This window comes from Pseudorasbora parva, chromosome 24 (assembly GCF_024679245.1).
Source record: "Pseudorasbora parva isolate DD20220531a chromosome 24, ASM2467924v1, whole genome shotgun sequence".
In the NCBI taxonomy this organism is placed as follows: domain Eukaryota; kingdom Metazoa; phylum Chordata; class Actinopteri; order Cypriniformes; family Gobionidae; genus Pseudorasbora; species Pseudorasbora parva.
Window position 1 is genome coordinate 18,511,846 of NC_090195.1, and position 16,654 is coordinate 18,528,499.

Consider the following 16,654-nt stretch of genomic DNA (forward strand, 5'->3'; position numbering starts at 1 on the left):
GTCGACATGCAGGGGATAACAATAACTTGAGGTTACTGAGGTTACTCAAATCCGGTTCCAGAACTCTTAAAGACCAACAGGAAAAGCCAAAAACTCACTGGTGTAATACTTAATCAATCTTTCACAATCGTAAACATTACTGACACTGCATAAAAGGGCATAAAACAGTATGTACCTGCTGTGAAATTGTAGCTCGCAGAAAATCCCATGGCTTCCAATTCACCATCCGCAACAAATTTTATCCATAGGTAGCGGCCGCTCGATCTGATATATGGAGGGCTCTGCTGTCCACAGTAGCGTCCAATTATTGGAGAAAAGCCAAAGGGCCCGTCCCGGACTTCAATGTGGTCAAATTTACATTCCCATGAAGGCTCTATTGAATACTTTTCATCAAAGAAAAGATCAATGCATTGTCTCGGGGGAGCTGCAAAGGGAGAGGAAAAAAAATCATGAAGACTGTCAGCTGTAATTTATGATGGATGATGTCATATGTCTTACATACTCTCATAGCAATGCGTAACTAATTTACGTTTTGGGAAACTGGTGGCTAATTGGTATGAACTTGTATAATCTCATTCATACCTTTTTGTACAGTCTGAATATATGTCCCTCTGATGGTTAGGTTTAGGTTTTCTAAAAATCATACATTTAAGTACGAATCACATTGTGCAAATTCAAAAGAACTTGTTATTTAATAGTTACATTTGCTTATGATATTGGATTGTACGGTGGCCCTGTAGTGTAGCCCTACTAAATTAAAACACAACGAAATCGCCACAACACAAAAAATAAATAAAAAAAATCACCACAACGCAACGAAATCGCTACAACACAGCGCAATTAAACCACAACACAAAGAAATCGCCACAACACAGCGTGATTAAACCACAACACAAAGAAACCGCTACAACACAGCGCAATTAAACCACAACACAAAGAAATCGCCACAACACAACGTAATTAAACCACAACACAAAGAAACCGCTACAACACAGCGTAATTAAACCACAACACAAAGAAATTGCTACAACACAGCGCAATTAAACCACAACACAAAGAAATCGCTACAACACAGCGCAATTAAACCACAACAAAAAGAAACCGCTACAACACAGCGTAATTAAACCACAACACAAAGAAATCGCCACAACACAGCGCAATTAAACCACAACACAAAGAAATCGCCACAACACAGCGCAATTAAACCACAACACAAAGAAATCGCCACAACACAGCGCAATTAAACCACAACACAAAGAAACCGCTACAACACAGCGTGATTAAACCACAACACAAAGAAATCGCCACAACACAACGTAATTAAACCACAACACAAAGAAACCGCTACAACACAGCGTAATTAAACCACAACACAAAGAAATCGCCACAACACAGCGTAATTAAACCACAAATCAAAGAAACCGCTACAACACAGCGCAATTAAACCACAACACAAAGAAATCGCTACAACACAGCGCAATTAAACCACAACAAAAAGAAACCGCTACAACACAGCACAATTAAACCACAACACAAAGAAATCGCCACAACACAGCGCAATTAAACCACAACACAAAGAAATCGCCACAACACAGCGCAATTAAACCACAACACAAAGAAATCGCCACAACACAGCGTAATTAAACCACAAATCAAAGAAACCGCTACAACACAGCGCAATTAAACCACAACACAAAGAAATCGCCACAACACAGCGTAATTAAACCACAACACAAAGAAATCGCCACAACACAGCGTAATTAAACCACAACACAAAGAAATCGCCACAACACAGCGCAATTAAACCACAACACAAAGAAACCGCTACAACACAACGTAATTAAACCACAACACAAAGAAATCGCCACAACACAACGTAATTAAACCACAACACAAAGAAACCGTTACAACACAGCGTAATTAAACCACAACACAAAGAAATCGCCACAACACAACGTAATTAAACCACAACACAAAGAAACCGTTACAACACAGCGTAATTAAACCACAACACAAAGAAATCTCTACAACACAGCGCAATTAAACCACAACACAAAGAAATCGCTACAACACAGCGCAATTAAACCACAACACAAAGAAATCGCCACAACACAGCGCAATTAAACCACAACACAAAGAAACCGCTACAACACAGCGCAATTAAACCACAACACAAAGAAATCGCTACAACACAGCGCAATTAAACCACAACACAAAGAAACCGCCACAACACAGCGCAATTAAACCACAACACAAAGAAATCGCCACAACACAGCGTAATTAAACCACAACACAAAGAAACCGCTACAACACAACGTAATTAAACCACAACACAAAGAAACCGCTACAACACAGCGCAATTAAACCACAACACAAAGAAACCGCTACAACACAACGTAATTAAACCACAACACAAAGAAATCGCCACAACACAGCGTAATTAAACCACAACACAAAGAAATCGCTACAACACAGCGCAATTAAACCACAACACAAAGAAACCGCTACAACACAGCGCAATTAAACCACAACACAAAGAAACCGCCACAACACAACGTAATTAAACCACAACACAAAGAAATCGCTACAACACAGCGTAATTAAACCACAACACAAAGAAACCGCTACAACACATCGTAATTAAACCACAACACAAAGAAATCGCCACAACACAGCGCAATTAAACCACAACACAAAGAAACCGCTACAACACAACGTAATTAAACCACAACACAAAGAAACCGCTACAACACAGCGTAATTAAACCACAACACAAAGAAATCGCCACAACACAGCGCAATTAAACCACAACACAAAGAAATCGCCACAACACAGCGTAATTAAACCACAACACAAAGAAATCGCTACAACACAGCGCAATTAAACCACAACACAAAGAAACCGCTACAACACAGCGCAATTAAACCACAACACAAAGAAACCGCTACAACACAGCGTAATTAAACCACAACACAAAGAAATCGCCACAACACAGCGCAATTAAACCACAACACAAAGAAACCGCTACAACACAGCGTAATTAAACCACAACACAAAGAAATCGCCACAACACAGCGCAATTAAACCACAACACAAAGAAACCGCTACAACACAACGTAATTAAACCACAACACAAAGAAATCGCCACAACACAGCGTAATTAAACCACAACACAAAGAAATCGCCACAACACAGTGTAATTAAACCACAACACAAAGAAATCGCCACAACACAGCGTAATTAAACCACAACACAAAGAAATCACCACAACACAGCGCAATTAAACCACAACACAAAGAAACCGCTACAACACAGCGCAATTAAACCACAACACAAAGAAATCGCTACAACACAGTGTAATTAAACCACAACACAAAGAAATCACCACAACACAGCGTGATTAAACCACAACACAAAGAAATCGCTACAACACAGCGCAATTAAACCACAACACAAAGAAATCGCCACAACACAGCGTGATTAAACCACAACGCACGGAAACAAGTCACAACACAACGAAATCGCCACAACAGAACGAAAACAATCCACAACACAGCGGAAATGCTCCCGACCACAAGGGGCTCTCGGAGTGCAATAAAGTTAGTTTGCCTTGCTATTGTTCTATAGATTGGCTAGAGATACAAAGATATAAACACTACGATCAGTTTTAAGTGTGTAACCATTGTATATCAACATGAAATATCAATTCAAAAAAACCTACATGCATTATAGCTGCATATTTATACTCGTGAACGTTTTTACTCATGATCACGGCCGCTTGATGCCCAAGGGAACGTCTGCCAATTCCACCAAGTGGTTGAAACGTATAATTTTATGAATGAAAATTACTTTTTTTTTTTTTTTTAAATGTTCCAAATTAAATGTTGTGCATTATTGGGTCCGTTTTTTTCACAATACAACCAAGCAATGTCTGTTTTTAAATGTTAAAAGTTATTTTAATTAACACAAATTATATGTTTCAACCACTGGAATTGGAATGGGCAGACGTTCCCTTGGGCATCAAGCGCCGTGATTATGAGTAAAAACGTTCACGAGTATAAATATGCAGCTATAATGCATGTAGGTGATTTTGAATTGATATTTCATGTCGATATACAATGGTTACACACTTAAAACTGACCGTAGTGTTTATATCTTTGTAAGACTGGCCAATCTATAGAACAATGGCAAGGCAAACTAACTTTATTGCACTCCAAGAGCACCCTTGTGGTCGGGAGCATTTTCGTTGTGTTGTGGCTCGTTTCCGTTGTATTGTAATTATTTCATGGTGTTGTGGCTCGTTTCCGTTGTGTTGTGGCAATTTCGTTGTGTTGTGGCTTAATTCCGTTGTGTAATGGTGATTTCGTTGTGTTGTGGCTCATTTCCGTTGTGGCTCGTTTCCGTTGTGTTGTGGCAATTTCGTTGTGTTGTGGCTTAATTCCGTTGTGTAATGGTGATTTCGTTGTGTTGTGGCTCATTTCCGTTGTGGCTCGTTTACGTTGTGTTGTGGTAATTTCGTTGTGTTGTGGTTTAATCCCGTTGTGTAATGGTGATTTCGTTGTGTTGTGGCTTGTTTACCTTGTGACTCGTTTACGTTGTGGCGATTTTGTTGTGTTGTGGCTCATTTCCATTGTGTTGTGGTAATTTCATTGTGTTGTGGTTTAATTCCGTTGCGTTGTGGCGATGTCGTTGTGTTGTGGCTTAATTCCGTTGTGTAATGGGGATTTTGTTGTGTTGTGGCTCGTTTCCGTTGTGGCTCGTTTACGTTGTGTTGTGGTAATTTCGTTGTGTTGTGGTTTAATTCCGTTGTGTAATGGTGATTTCGTTGTGTTGTGGCTCGTTTCCGTTGTGGCTCGTTTACGTTGTGTTGTGGTAATTTCGTTGTGTTGTGGTTTAATCCCGTTGTGTAATGGTGATTTCGTTGTGTTGTGGCTTGTTTACCTTGTGGCTCGTTTACGTTGTGGCGATTTTGTTGTGTTGTGGCTCATTTCCATTGTGTTGTGGTAATTTCATTGTGTTGTGGTTTAATTCCGTTGCGTTGTGGCGATGTCGTTGTGTTGTGGCTTAATTCCGTTGTGTAATGGGGATTTCGTTGTGTTGTGGCTCGTTTCCGTTGTGGCTCGTTTACGTTGTGTTGTGGTAATTTCGTTGTGTTGTGGTTTAATTCCGTTGTGTAATGGTGATTTCGTTGTGTTGTGGCTTGTTTACCTTGTGGCTCGTTTACGTTGTGTTGTGGTAATTTCGTTGTGTTGTGGTTTAATCCCGTTGTGTAATGGTGATTTCGTTGTGTTGTGGCTTGTTTACCTTGTGGCTCGTTTACGTTGTGGCGATTTTGTTGTGTTGTGGCTCATTTCCATTGTGTTGTGGTAATTTCATTGTGTTGTGGTTTAATTCCGTTGCGTTGTGGCGATGTCGTTGTGTTGTGGCTTAATTCCGTTGTGTAATGGGGATTTCGTTGTGTTGTGGCTCGTTTCCGTTGTGGCTCGTTTACGTTGTGTTGTGGTAATTTCGTTGTGTTGTGGTTTAATTCCGTTGTGTAATGGTGATTTCGTTGTGTTGTGGCTCGTTTCCGTTGTGGCTCGTTTACGTTGTGTTGTGGTAATTTCGTTGTGTTGTGGTTTAATCCCGTTGTGTAATGGTGATTTCGTTGTGTTGTGGCTTGTTTACCTTGTGGCTCGTTTACGTTGTGGCGATTTTGTTGTGTTGTGGCTCATTTCCATTGTGTTGTGGTAATTTCATTGTGTTGTGGTTTAATTCCGTTGCGTTGTGGCGATGTCGTTGTGTTGTGGCTTAATTCCGTTGTGTAATGGGGATTTCGTTGTGTTGTGGCTCGTTTCCGTTGTGGCTCGTTTACGTTGTGTTGTGGTAATTTCGTTGTGTTGTGGTTTAATTCCGTTGTGTAATGGTGATTTCGTTGTGTTGTGGCTTGTTTACCTTGTGGCTCGTTTACGTTGTGTTGTGGTAATTTCGTTGTGTTGTGGTTTAATCCCGTTGTGTAATGGTGATTTCGTTGTGTTGTGGCTTGTTTACCTTGTGGCTCGTTTACGTTGTGTTGTGGTAATTTCGTTGTGTTGTGGTTTAATCCCGTTGTGTAATGGTGATTTCGTTGTGTTGTGGCTTGTTTACCTTGTGGCTCGTTTACGTTGTGGCGATTTTGTTGTGTTGTGGCTCATTTCCATTGTGTTGTGGTAATTTCATTGTGTTGTGGTTTAATTCCGTTGCGTTGTGGCGATGTCGTTGTGTTGTGGCTTAATTCCGTTGTGTAATGGGGATTTCGTTGTGTTGTGGCTCGTTTCCGTTGTGTTGTGGCAATTTTGTTATGTTGTGGCTTAATTCCGTTGTGTTGTGGCGATTTCGCTTTGTCGTGGTTTAATTCAGTACGGCTGCACTACTGGGCCACCAGGGGTTGGGTATGTCTGCCATTATTTATATAGAAATTACGTTTGTGAGATTAAAGTCACATGGATTGCATCACATGTATTTATTGATATTGGTAGAAAAAGCACAGAAACACATCACATCACAATCACAAGGAAGGAATAGTGGGAAAAATATACTTAATCAAAAGAAATTAGCTCCAAACATTGAATACCACATGGATTTAACAGTGGCATTTACTAATAAGCTCTCATAACATTTGTAATCTTATTATGACAGTAAAAGATTATCACATGTAAACCATCAGATTGCAAGACAATTGCTACTAGCTTCTTATTCCAATTTGATTATCAGCTAGCAGCAGCACTGCAGCATACAGTCCAACAGATGTGACTGAAAGACGATCCTGTTTTATTTCTTTTTCACTGAAATCTAATTGCTTTAATCAAATTGACGTTCAGATATTGAGAGATTGTTGATCTATCTATTATGAGTGCAAATGAAACACTAGTATCACAATAGTGCTGCATAGGATTAACAATCAACTGATTGCTCCTGCATCTTTCAGGCAACTGCGCTACTGAACAGTTTCAAACAACCCCCACCGTCCAAGTGTCACATGACAGATGTGTTTGTAAGCTGCATTTACTTCAAACAAGGTTTTGTGTGTGTGTGTGTGTGTGTGTGTGTGTGTGTGTGTGTGTGTGTGTGTGTGTGTGTGTGTGTGTGTGTGTGTGTGTGTGTGTGTGTGTGTACCTTCAATGATGTAGATGCATTCTCGCTCTGGGGGGTATTTGTTTGGGTAATTGGGTGAGGTGAAGAGGCCTCCCTCTGGTTCTTTCACCCAGGTTCCACACTGCCCTGCTGGCTGCACTCCTGAATTGTTTTTCACTGAGAGAGAGAGAGAGCAGTCAAATGTCAGAGATTGCCAGGAAACATGGAGATGGAGAGTGGGTGGGTATTCTATGACAAAACATCATTACCTGCTTCCTTCTTTGTTGCCCCAGACAACCCAAGCATGAGAAGACCTGCAACAACTGTGACAAAAGATTTAAGATCAAAACAGCATTGAATCATGTGGACTCATTATAAACATGGATGTTGTTTCCACACATATGTGTGTTGTACTAAACCACAAAACAGAAATACTTTAAAGAATGGTTGAAAATTAGGGATCTGAAACCTTATCCCTATACATTGGAAAGTTACTTATTTTAGTTTAACACAATACAAAAATAAATGCAAAATAAATAATAACATTTATTTATTTAGGTATTTATTTTGAATTAATTTTCCAGACTGATTAATTTGCTATGGATATACTGTACGTTTGGAAAACAAACCATTTTTATACATTCAGCTTAAGCTAACTGTTTTGTAGTAGTTTAAAGGTTTACTATCTACAAACCACCTTGGCCAGCTGGTAGCCACTTTGTTTCTGCTCCTTAATGCTCTGCCAACTTCAACTACCTATAATTACAGTTTGTAATGACCATCTTGGGCAAGCCAGAAACCAGATACAAAGAACCAAGTAAAAACCAGCCTTACAACGTTAAGCTGGTATGACTAGCTCAGTTGATTTGTTGTTGGTCCAAACTGATTTACCAGCTCATGGACCAGCAAAATACCAACTTGGACCAGCTAACGATCCTCTTAGACCATCTAGAAACCAGCTACCAGCTTAAGCTGGATTTACCAGCATGGAACAACACGTACTAACTGGAAAAATAGGATGGCTACTCTATGCTATGTCATGATGCAGTTGCATCACTTAATTTAACCCCCGTAAATTGTAAATCAGCTTACAATTACACACAAGTACCTGGAGGAATAAAGGGCACATCGGTAAATGCAGAGAGACCTCATGCGTAAAATGAAACAGAGAAGTGTGAAGTTAACTGGCAGCTAGACTCACCGTGAAGGAACCTGTTCCCATGTACCATGTCTATTCCTTTCACAAAGGGCTTTCTCAACTAATTCCATTTAGATAGGAATACTTTCAGAAGAAAAGATGGATATTTCCAAAAAAGAAGAAAAAAAAACAAATGAAAAAGAAAAAACTAATTCACAGCATTTATGACAACAGCCCTGAATTCATTTCACTATATGAGTCAATGGCAAAGGAGATTCCAGCGGAGATCCACAACTAAGCATTAGTAGTTTCGTATAAAACCAGAAAAAGATGTAAACATTTCAATCCAAACGTTTCCAAACCCCTCTGGTGCTTTTGGTGGATTAATAGGTCCGTCATTAGCTTTTCCTGATCGCTCCACCTTTCCAGTCACCACGAAAAGAGTCATAAAAGGTTGGAAAATCGTCCATCCATCTCTAAGGAACACTTATCAGAATATCCATTCCAACTCATTTATCCATTGTTGAGCGAAGCCAACTTCAGCAAGAAAACTCACAGCGGCAAGAAAGGTGTTTAGAGCCTCATTCCAGTGTTTCCTCGGCAGTAAATGCAGTACACATTCCCGTCCAGCTTCCCTTCACATCAAAGAGTTAATTCATATCATCGCTCCTCTCCGGCCATTCATTATTTTCAGTTCTTCAGCAGAGTTATGTCAACATGATGCGGCACCACACGGAACTGCTCGTCATATCCACTAAAGATAATGTTGTAGATGATGCTCTTCAAGAAACACCGCAAAGCCGGTCAGACTGCGGGAGCCAATGAATCAAACACATCACACGGTAGCACTAGAGCAAAATCTTGGGGGGTAAGCAGAAAAAAAACCCTCTGTGCGAGGAAAACAAACAAGCAAAGAGAAGGATATCTAGCCAGAACTACTATCAGCATCCGGTATTAACTGCACCTGCAGTGCTGGATTGGCGAAGAGCATCTGCAGCCTGCGGACAATTGGAGTGAAGTAGCGAAGCATGCAGACATAAATTCATTCGAGGGTTTATACGGGGCTCGTGTGAGCCAGCCAATCTCTTCCAGGAAAAATCACTCTGTTTATCTGGCTTTAAAAATGTTAACTTCATTCATCAATAAACTTGACGCGATGTAAACATGGAGGAATCACCCGCGCTGCTTTCTCTCAAGTGAATAAATGTTATCACGAGTTTGTTTTTCAGTCTATGTGGCTATGTGGAATAATTAATCGTCGTTATTAAATGGTCTTTGAAAATAATACAATATCACAGTATACTATAGCCTACCCATATTTACAGTTGATAAAAATACACTTAATCACAGAATTAAATAATTTTCATCTATCTATCTATCTATCTATCTATCTATCTATCTATCTATCTATCTATCTATCTATCTATCTATCTATCTATCTATCTATCTATCTATCTATCTATCTATCTATCTATCTATCTATCTATCTATCTATCTATCTATCTATCTATCTATCTATCTATCTATCTATTTCAATACAAAAGTGTCAGATATTATTCTCTAAAAATTGCAAGGCAATTCATATAAAATTCAACTTATAAAAATGTGAAGTTAATTTATGACAGAAAACACTGCTCATTATACTGTACATGAGTTTTACATGAAAAAAAATCATATTTCATTAATAGATGAACATAAATCATGCCTTTAAAAATAAAAATAAAAATATTATTAATTATAAAGAAAGCTGTATGCAATAAATGCCAGAATATTTTTTGTTGCCTAAAATAGTTTGGTCATCACAATAGTTTGGCCACCTCTCTTCATTTCACAGAAAGTACTGGAAAATGTCCCTGAAGTAATGAAAAATCTTACTGAAAGCTCATTTCTTGAGATATCAACCTCAAATTTGGAGCACAACTTGCAATTTATGGATTTGATTGAAGTTTAAGAGTAAAATATGTTTGGGAAATATATTTTGTATAAAAAAAGTTTTATTGTGATTTTTCATAATAATAAACAAACTTTTATAACATTTTTTAAAATTTATCTTTAAAAATAATTGTATTTTTTAAACATGTTTTAAAAGTCTAAAGTGATCAAATTGAAGTGCTCCAAAGCATTCAAGATTTACGACTGTTTATGTTTCACGAGTTCACACAAATTTTCATATAGAGTAAAGGAGTATGCGTATTTCGTGTGCAGTCTGAGAAGAGGACTGCTGAAAGAGCTCTGTATTTTGGCCTGAAACCCAGAGTAGGCTACTCCCCCCGTATTCCTGGCTGTGGGAACCAGCGAAGAGTGAAGAGTTGGGGTTGTGGAGAATTTGGATCAATCATGCCTGTTGTTCCACTGTGCATGCTGGTGGTGGTATAATGGTGTGGGGGATGTTTTCTTGGCACACTTTAGACCCCTTAGTGCCAACTGGGCATTGTTTAAATGCCACGGCCTACCTGAGCATTGTTTCTGACCATGTCCATCCCTTTATGACCACCATCCTCTGATGGCTACTTCCAGCAAGATAATGCACCATGTCACAAAGCTCAAATCATTTCAAATTGGTTTCTTGAACATGACAATGAGTTCACTGTACTAAACTGGTCTCCGCAGTCACCAGATCTCAACCCAATAGAGCAACTTTGGGATGTGGTGGAATGGGAGCTTCGTACCCTTTATAAAAGGGCGGAATCTCCTCAACAACCACCAATGTGCAGCATCCACCTGGATGATGTGACGACAGCCATACTGCACCAGAACGGCCACCACACACCAGCTCATTGATGGAGAGGTGACAGATTGATGAAGCTCAGTATATGGGGATTATTAGGAGGCTATGATGGGCCGAGGCCAATGGGCAAATTTGGCCAGGATGCTCTTTTTCCGAAGGACATCCTGGGATTTTTTATGACCACAGAGAGTCAGGACCTCGGTTTAACGTCTCATTCGAAGGACGGTGCTCTTTGACAGTATAGTGTCCTCATCACTACTGGGGCAATAGGACCCACATAGACTACAAGGTGAGCGCCCCCTGCTGGTCTCACTAAGACATTCAGTATGCAAAGTATGAAAGGGTTTATATTTCACACATTTCCTAAGCATTATATGCCAAAGGGCCAGCCGGCAGAGCATATAATACTCCTGCTACTGATGGTCTTTGTTTGGCGGTGGTGTGCCAGTAGCGAAGCACGTGAGAAAGTGTAGTGTCATTCAAAATGCCACTCTAGCCTTGCTTGCTGCAACAAGCTCAATGCCACTTCTGCTTTCCCTTTTTTCTGGTAAGAACTTTGTTTACTTTATGTCGTAGTTCTTCATTCATTTTCAAAAACATGTTCAATCCCATGCAAAAAAAAGGCATGTTTTGACACTTTGCCTAGAGTGTATTTGTGATTTTTTATAATATAGCTAATGTATAGAATGCCTAGGAAAAGTATGTAATATAATCGCAAAAAACAGACATTTCATACTTTGCCTACAAACTTCACACATTCTATACATTCCCTAGGCATTCTATACAATACCTGCTTTTCACACATTGCCAATAACATATACATTAATTTCATTAAAGGAAAAAAAAATCGTTTTATTTTCGACCTCTATGCAAGCAGGGCCAGGGGGTTAAGCATGTCAATGTTTAGTACACAGCAGACAGCTAATCTTTATAGAACATAAAAGTCAGTACAAAATCAAAGGCTTTTGTGTACACAGACAGCCACAGTCACAAATTGAGTTATTAGAAGGAATTGCCCCTTTTCAATGATCAAAAAAAGTTAAACTCAGAAATTGCTTGCACGGTTTTTCAAGATTTGGATTAAGGCACATGATGGCTTGAAATTGTATCTTCGACCCAAATAGGCTGTCTTACAACTAGGAGTGTATTGATGTTGACAGTAAAAAAGCAGACTGCCCTGCCCTAACAGTCCCCTCACTCAGTGACGGCTGCTTTAACAGAGCTAATGATGGGCCACTCCATTATAACGCAGCTCTGAGAAGCAAACTCTGACACTGAATGTATTAATCTTCAGAGTTATACAGTCAATGCAATGTTGAAGCTCAGAAAAAGGGGGGGAAAGGGGTTGAGACTGAATGTGGGTTTTTCCTGAAGAGATATTAAAGCTCAGTTTCTTTATTAAAACATAGTCCAATTGAAGTCAATAATTGTATCCCTTAAAACTCATCTTTAATCACCAAAATTACATATTTAAATGTTTTTTCCCCCTTGAAAAGTAAATTATTCATGCCTAATCAAAATAGCTTAAATGTAATTCTACACCCATGCCATATTTATTATACACAATTCTTTGAATATGCAAATTAGCACCACCTCTAATCACCAGATCAAAGTTCCACTTATTGACAGTCACACATTGACATGACACCAGCGATTTCAAACAACGTTTTTGTCTTCGGTTCACTGCAGTTTTAAGGAGAAAATACTCAGCAATGGTGGTGACTTTTTCTTAAAGCATATTAGAGAAACACCACACAGACATATACATTATGAACTTGATTTTCACCACACTTTAATATCAAAAGTCAGCAAATAAAGTCATCATTAAATCGAAATTGACAAATCTTTTTTTAGTTTTTTTTTAATGGAATATTTCAGTTTTTATTATATATGAATTATCTTTGCACATTATATACATACATACATACATACATACATACATACATACACATATATATATATATTTTTTTCTTGTTCAAATCTGTATATAAGACATTGCTAGGATATACACCGATCAGGCATAACATTATGACCACTGACATGTGAAGTAAATAACACTGATTCCTGGTCTGTAGTGGTCAGTATCTATCTAAGGGGTTTAAGGTCCAGCGACAGGGTCATAGTTGGCCCAGGCTCATTGATGCACATGCAGAGTGAGGGCTGGCCTGTGTGGTCTGATCAAACATTTGAGCAACTGTAGCTCAAATTGCTCAAGAAGTTAATGCTTGTTCTGATAGAAAGGTGTCAGAATACACAGTACATCGCAGCTTGGTGCATATGGGACTGCATAGCCACAGACATACATGTGGATGATACTTTGACACGTACCACCTACCTAAGCATTGTCGCAGACCATGTACACCCTTTTATGGAAACAGTATTCCCTGGTGGCTGTGGTCTCTTTCAGCAGGATAATGTGCCCTGCCACAAACAAAAATGGTTCAGGAATGGTTTGAGGAGCACAAGAAAAAGTTTGTTGACTTGGTCTTCAAATGTCCCAGATCTTAATCCAATCGAGCATTGGAGGCCCCACCACGCAACGTACAGGACTTAAATGATCTGCTGCTAACATCTTGGTGCCAGATACCACAGCACATCTACTCTAGTCGAGCTCATGCCTCAATGGGTCAGGACAGCCAAACCTTGGAATACACGGATCGATGTATGTCACAACAATAGGGAAGAAAAGACTATTACAACTTCTGTTTCATATACCGACTTTAATAACATAACAAAAATTATAATCACAAACAGATCAAAATGGTGATTAGTAAGGAGCATTTTGTAGAACTCCCGCAGGTTAATATTGTTGGAAAATTCCAGCAGTTAAGAAACACTCAACAAGTTCTGTTTCACGGCAATGGCATTATAAAATGTAAAAGTGGCCTCAGGACTTGATTTATTTCCTTAGACAGATAGCAAAAAACAAACAGATCCTTTTCATCAGTATCAGCCAATAGTACCTGATAGGAAAGAGGAGAGGCCAGATTATATTTGTTGAGTGGTAGTGCTTCTCGAAAATTGGAATTTCCCCAGGAAAAACTCAGTAAGAAGCTGAATATCTTGCACTGGACCTTATTTATGAAAAATATACTGTGATTTATCCAGCAGTCTATTATCGTTATCATCCATTACTGTCCATTAAATACAATCAAAGTGCGATTACTATCATTATAACCATAAAGATAGATTTAAAAAAAAAATTCTAAATATAAAATAATGAACTATAACGATAACTATTTTCGATAACTATTTAACTAAAACAATGGCAGCCAATCAGAATCCATACTGCTTTAAAAAGCTCAAGCATTTAAAGCCCCAGACAACAAAACTTTACATTTATCTTTTTTGTTTACTCGTCAAAGATAAAAAAAAAAAAAAGCCTTTTAAAAAGTGTGGTTGATGAATTAGGATTCAACACTGTGTAGCAACCAGTAAAGTTTTTTTTTCTTCTATTGTTTCAACAAGGCAATGTCAGAGGGATTTGAATGTAAATGTATATACGCTAATCCTATTAGAGATCTTTTTGTTATATTTCAAAAGATGCTGCAATACTCTGCAAAACCAGTAACATATTTGGTGACCAAATCACTCAAAATTCAGCTCACCAATTGGTTATTTTAGGGATGACTAATGACAAAATGGCAATTATGTAAATAAGGGCTTATCTGGCTTGCTGTATGCAACACCACAACTGCAGAGTTCAGTTGCTTCAGTTTATGTGCAATATATATATATTGCACATAAACTGATATATTTGCTATATATATATATATAAGCAAATATGCAACCAATGAAAGCAATTCATTCTTCTTTCCTTAAAAAGTAACCTATTATTGAAAGGTGTGAATCTACCATTTGAATTGAGATAAGCAGGGTTACAGTTCTGCTGCTCTGAGTTTATAATTAAAAAGCTCAGGGGAGATGGGACACCAGTCATGTATACACATGAACACTATATTCATGAGCAAATGAGAAACGAAAATGTGTGTGGGTATAATCTCCCACTGAATTTAATTAACATGTTCTGATAAAGTAATGCATATATGAGCATTTACCAATATATTAAAAAAAATTAGGGGTGGGGCATTATAATTCTAGAAAGCATTTGATTGGACAAAATAATAATAGAGCGCAGGATGAGTCATCAAAACTTTCACTTCGTTTTTCAGACTGTACATTTTATATGCATATATTTGCTAAAATAATACTTTTGTCAACATTTAAAAGTATGGATGGCTAGGATAACTTGTGAAGTATATACATTTTTGTCAATAACATTAGATTTACTTATATGTTAAACAAAATTACATGACATTGTCTTCAAGTGATCTGTCTTGACTGAAAGACCGAAAAACTTTGTTCTTTTAGGTATATTGTAAAGCACAGGGTCAGAAACCTTGTCTTATCCCCGATTCCCCACTGATGCCTGCCAGTTTTAGGTTGCATTTCACGAAAGGAGCGAGGTTAAAGGAAGGTGAGTGCTGAGAGGCTTTCAGTCTTCCATGTAGCGCTTAACTTATCACTGTAACACACATTATTCACATTAAGATTTGTTTGTAAAGCTGCCGTAGCACATTTTCTCACTAGAGGAAATATCGTTTATGAGCTTACGGCGTTCTTGAACAAAGAGTGCCTTTGTGTGAAACATTATTGTGTCAGGTACACAACATACATTTACATGTTTTTGTATATCTTATATGAATACTAGAATTATGTATGAAATGACTCCAAAGATCGATAATGTAAGATAATGCAAGAAAGCAGCATACATCATATAACACTAAAGCCTCTCATTGGGCCTGCCCAAATACCCACACTTGCGGTCTTCACACTTCATCAATTGTTTACTTTTACATGATGTATTTTACTGTATTTTGGGTGTTCAAGCGTGCAGAACTTTTGATTACCTGATGGGACATGCTTATACTGTTGTACAAATGCAAGTATTTTAATCTTTATTTTGATGTTCAATAAATATATCTAATTTGTATTAAACAAATCAATAAGATAAACTTCTAAAAATCTGTTCAGTTGTCCCGATGTAATAGACTTCACAATTTAGAATTTGTGCTTATAATTAAGCGATAAAAGTTGCGACTTTTGTACAAAACAGACTTCGAAGTGGTATTCAGAGGTGTGTTGACCCAAAAATTAAAATTCTGTCATCATTTACTCACCCTCAAGTTGTTCCAAACCTGTATGCATATCTTATTCTGAAACACAAAAGAAGGTATTTTGAAGAATGCAAGTCAATTGGGTCCATTCAATGTTTGGTTACCAATCTTCTTTTAAAATATCTTCCACCAACAGAGAACTCAGGAGATCGCAGGAGATGATTGATGAGACCAGACAAAGGAACTGAGGAAACATGGGGCTAAATACCAAAAGAACATAATTAAAAAGAACATGGAGCTCTATTAGCAGATGAAGAGCAAACAAGAGCGGGTGACAGATGTTCCTGGAGGCCGAGGCAGAGCCTCAGCGATGAGCATCTGAGGGCGATCGCGGGTACCTAAAGCCTGAGATGGATCCAGTGGGAACGAGGGCCGAAGCAGAGCTAAAGGGAAGATGGAGACGAAAGGGTTTAAGAGATGGAGTGCAGTGGATGGCTCGGAAGTCTGTGATGGAGGCAAGGCGACGTCTGACAAAGGAGCAGCCAGAGAGACAAGGGAGCCCAGTGGAGATGAAAGGAC

The 16,654-nt window shown here is 38.5% G+C and overlaps 1 protein-coding gene across 2 annotated transcripts in view; it reads right to left on the reverse strand.

Moving 5' to 3' along the window:
- neto1l (neuropilin (NRP) and tolloid (TLL)-like 1, like) overlaps positions 1-9,407 on the reverse strand; it is a 142,926-nt gene extending 133,519 nt beyond the window's left edge. The window contains exons 1-4 of one of the 2 annotated variants that reach the window (XM_067434919.1): positions 8,294-9,396; positions 7,362-7,415; positions 7,135-7,269; positions 176-424 (exon numbers count right to left, since the gene is read on the reverse strand). In XM_067434919.1, the coding sequence (XP_067291020.1) occupies positions 176-424; positions 7,135-7,269; positions 7,362-7,415; positions 8,294-8,321 (466 nt within the window). In that variant the 5' untranslated portion in view covers positions 8,322-9,396. Of the gene's footprint in view, positions 1-175; positions 425-7,134; positions 7,270-7,361; positions 7,416-8,293 lie in introns of both variants that reach the window. The other variant, XM_067434920.1, reaches the window with a different exon arrangement.
- Positions 9,408-16,654: the final 7,247 nt, after the last annotated feature.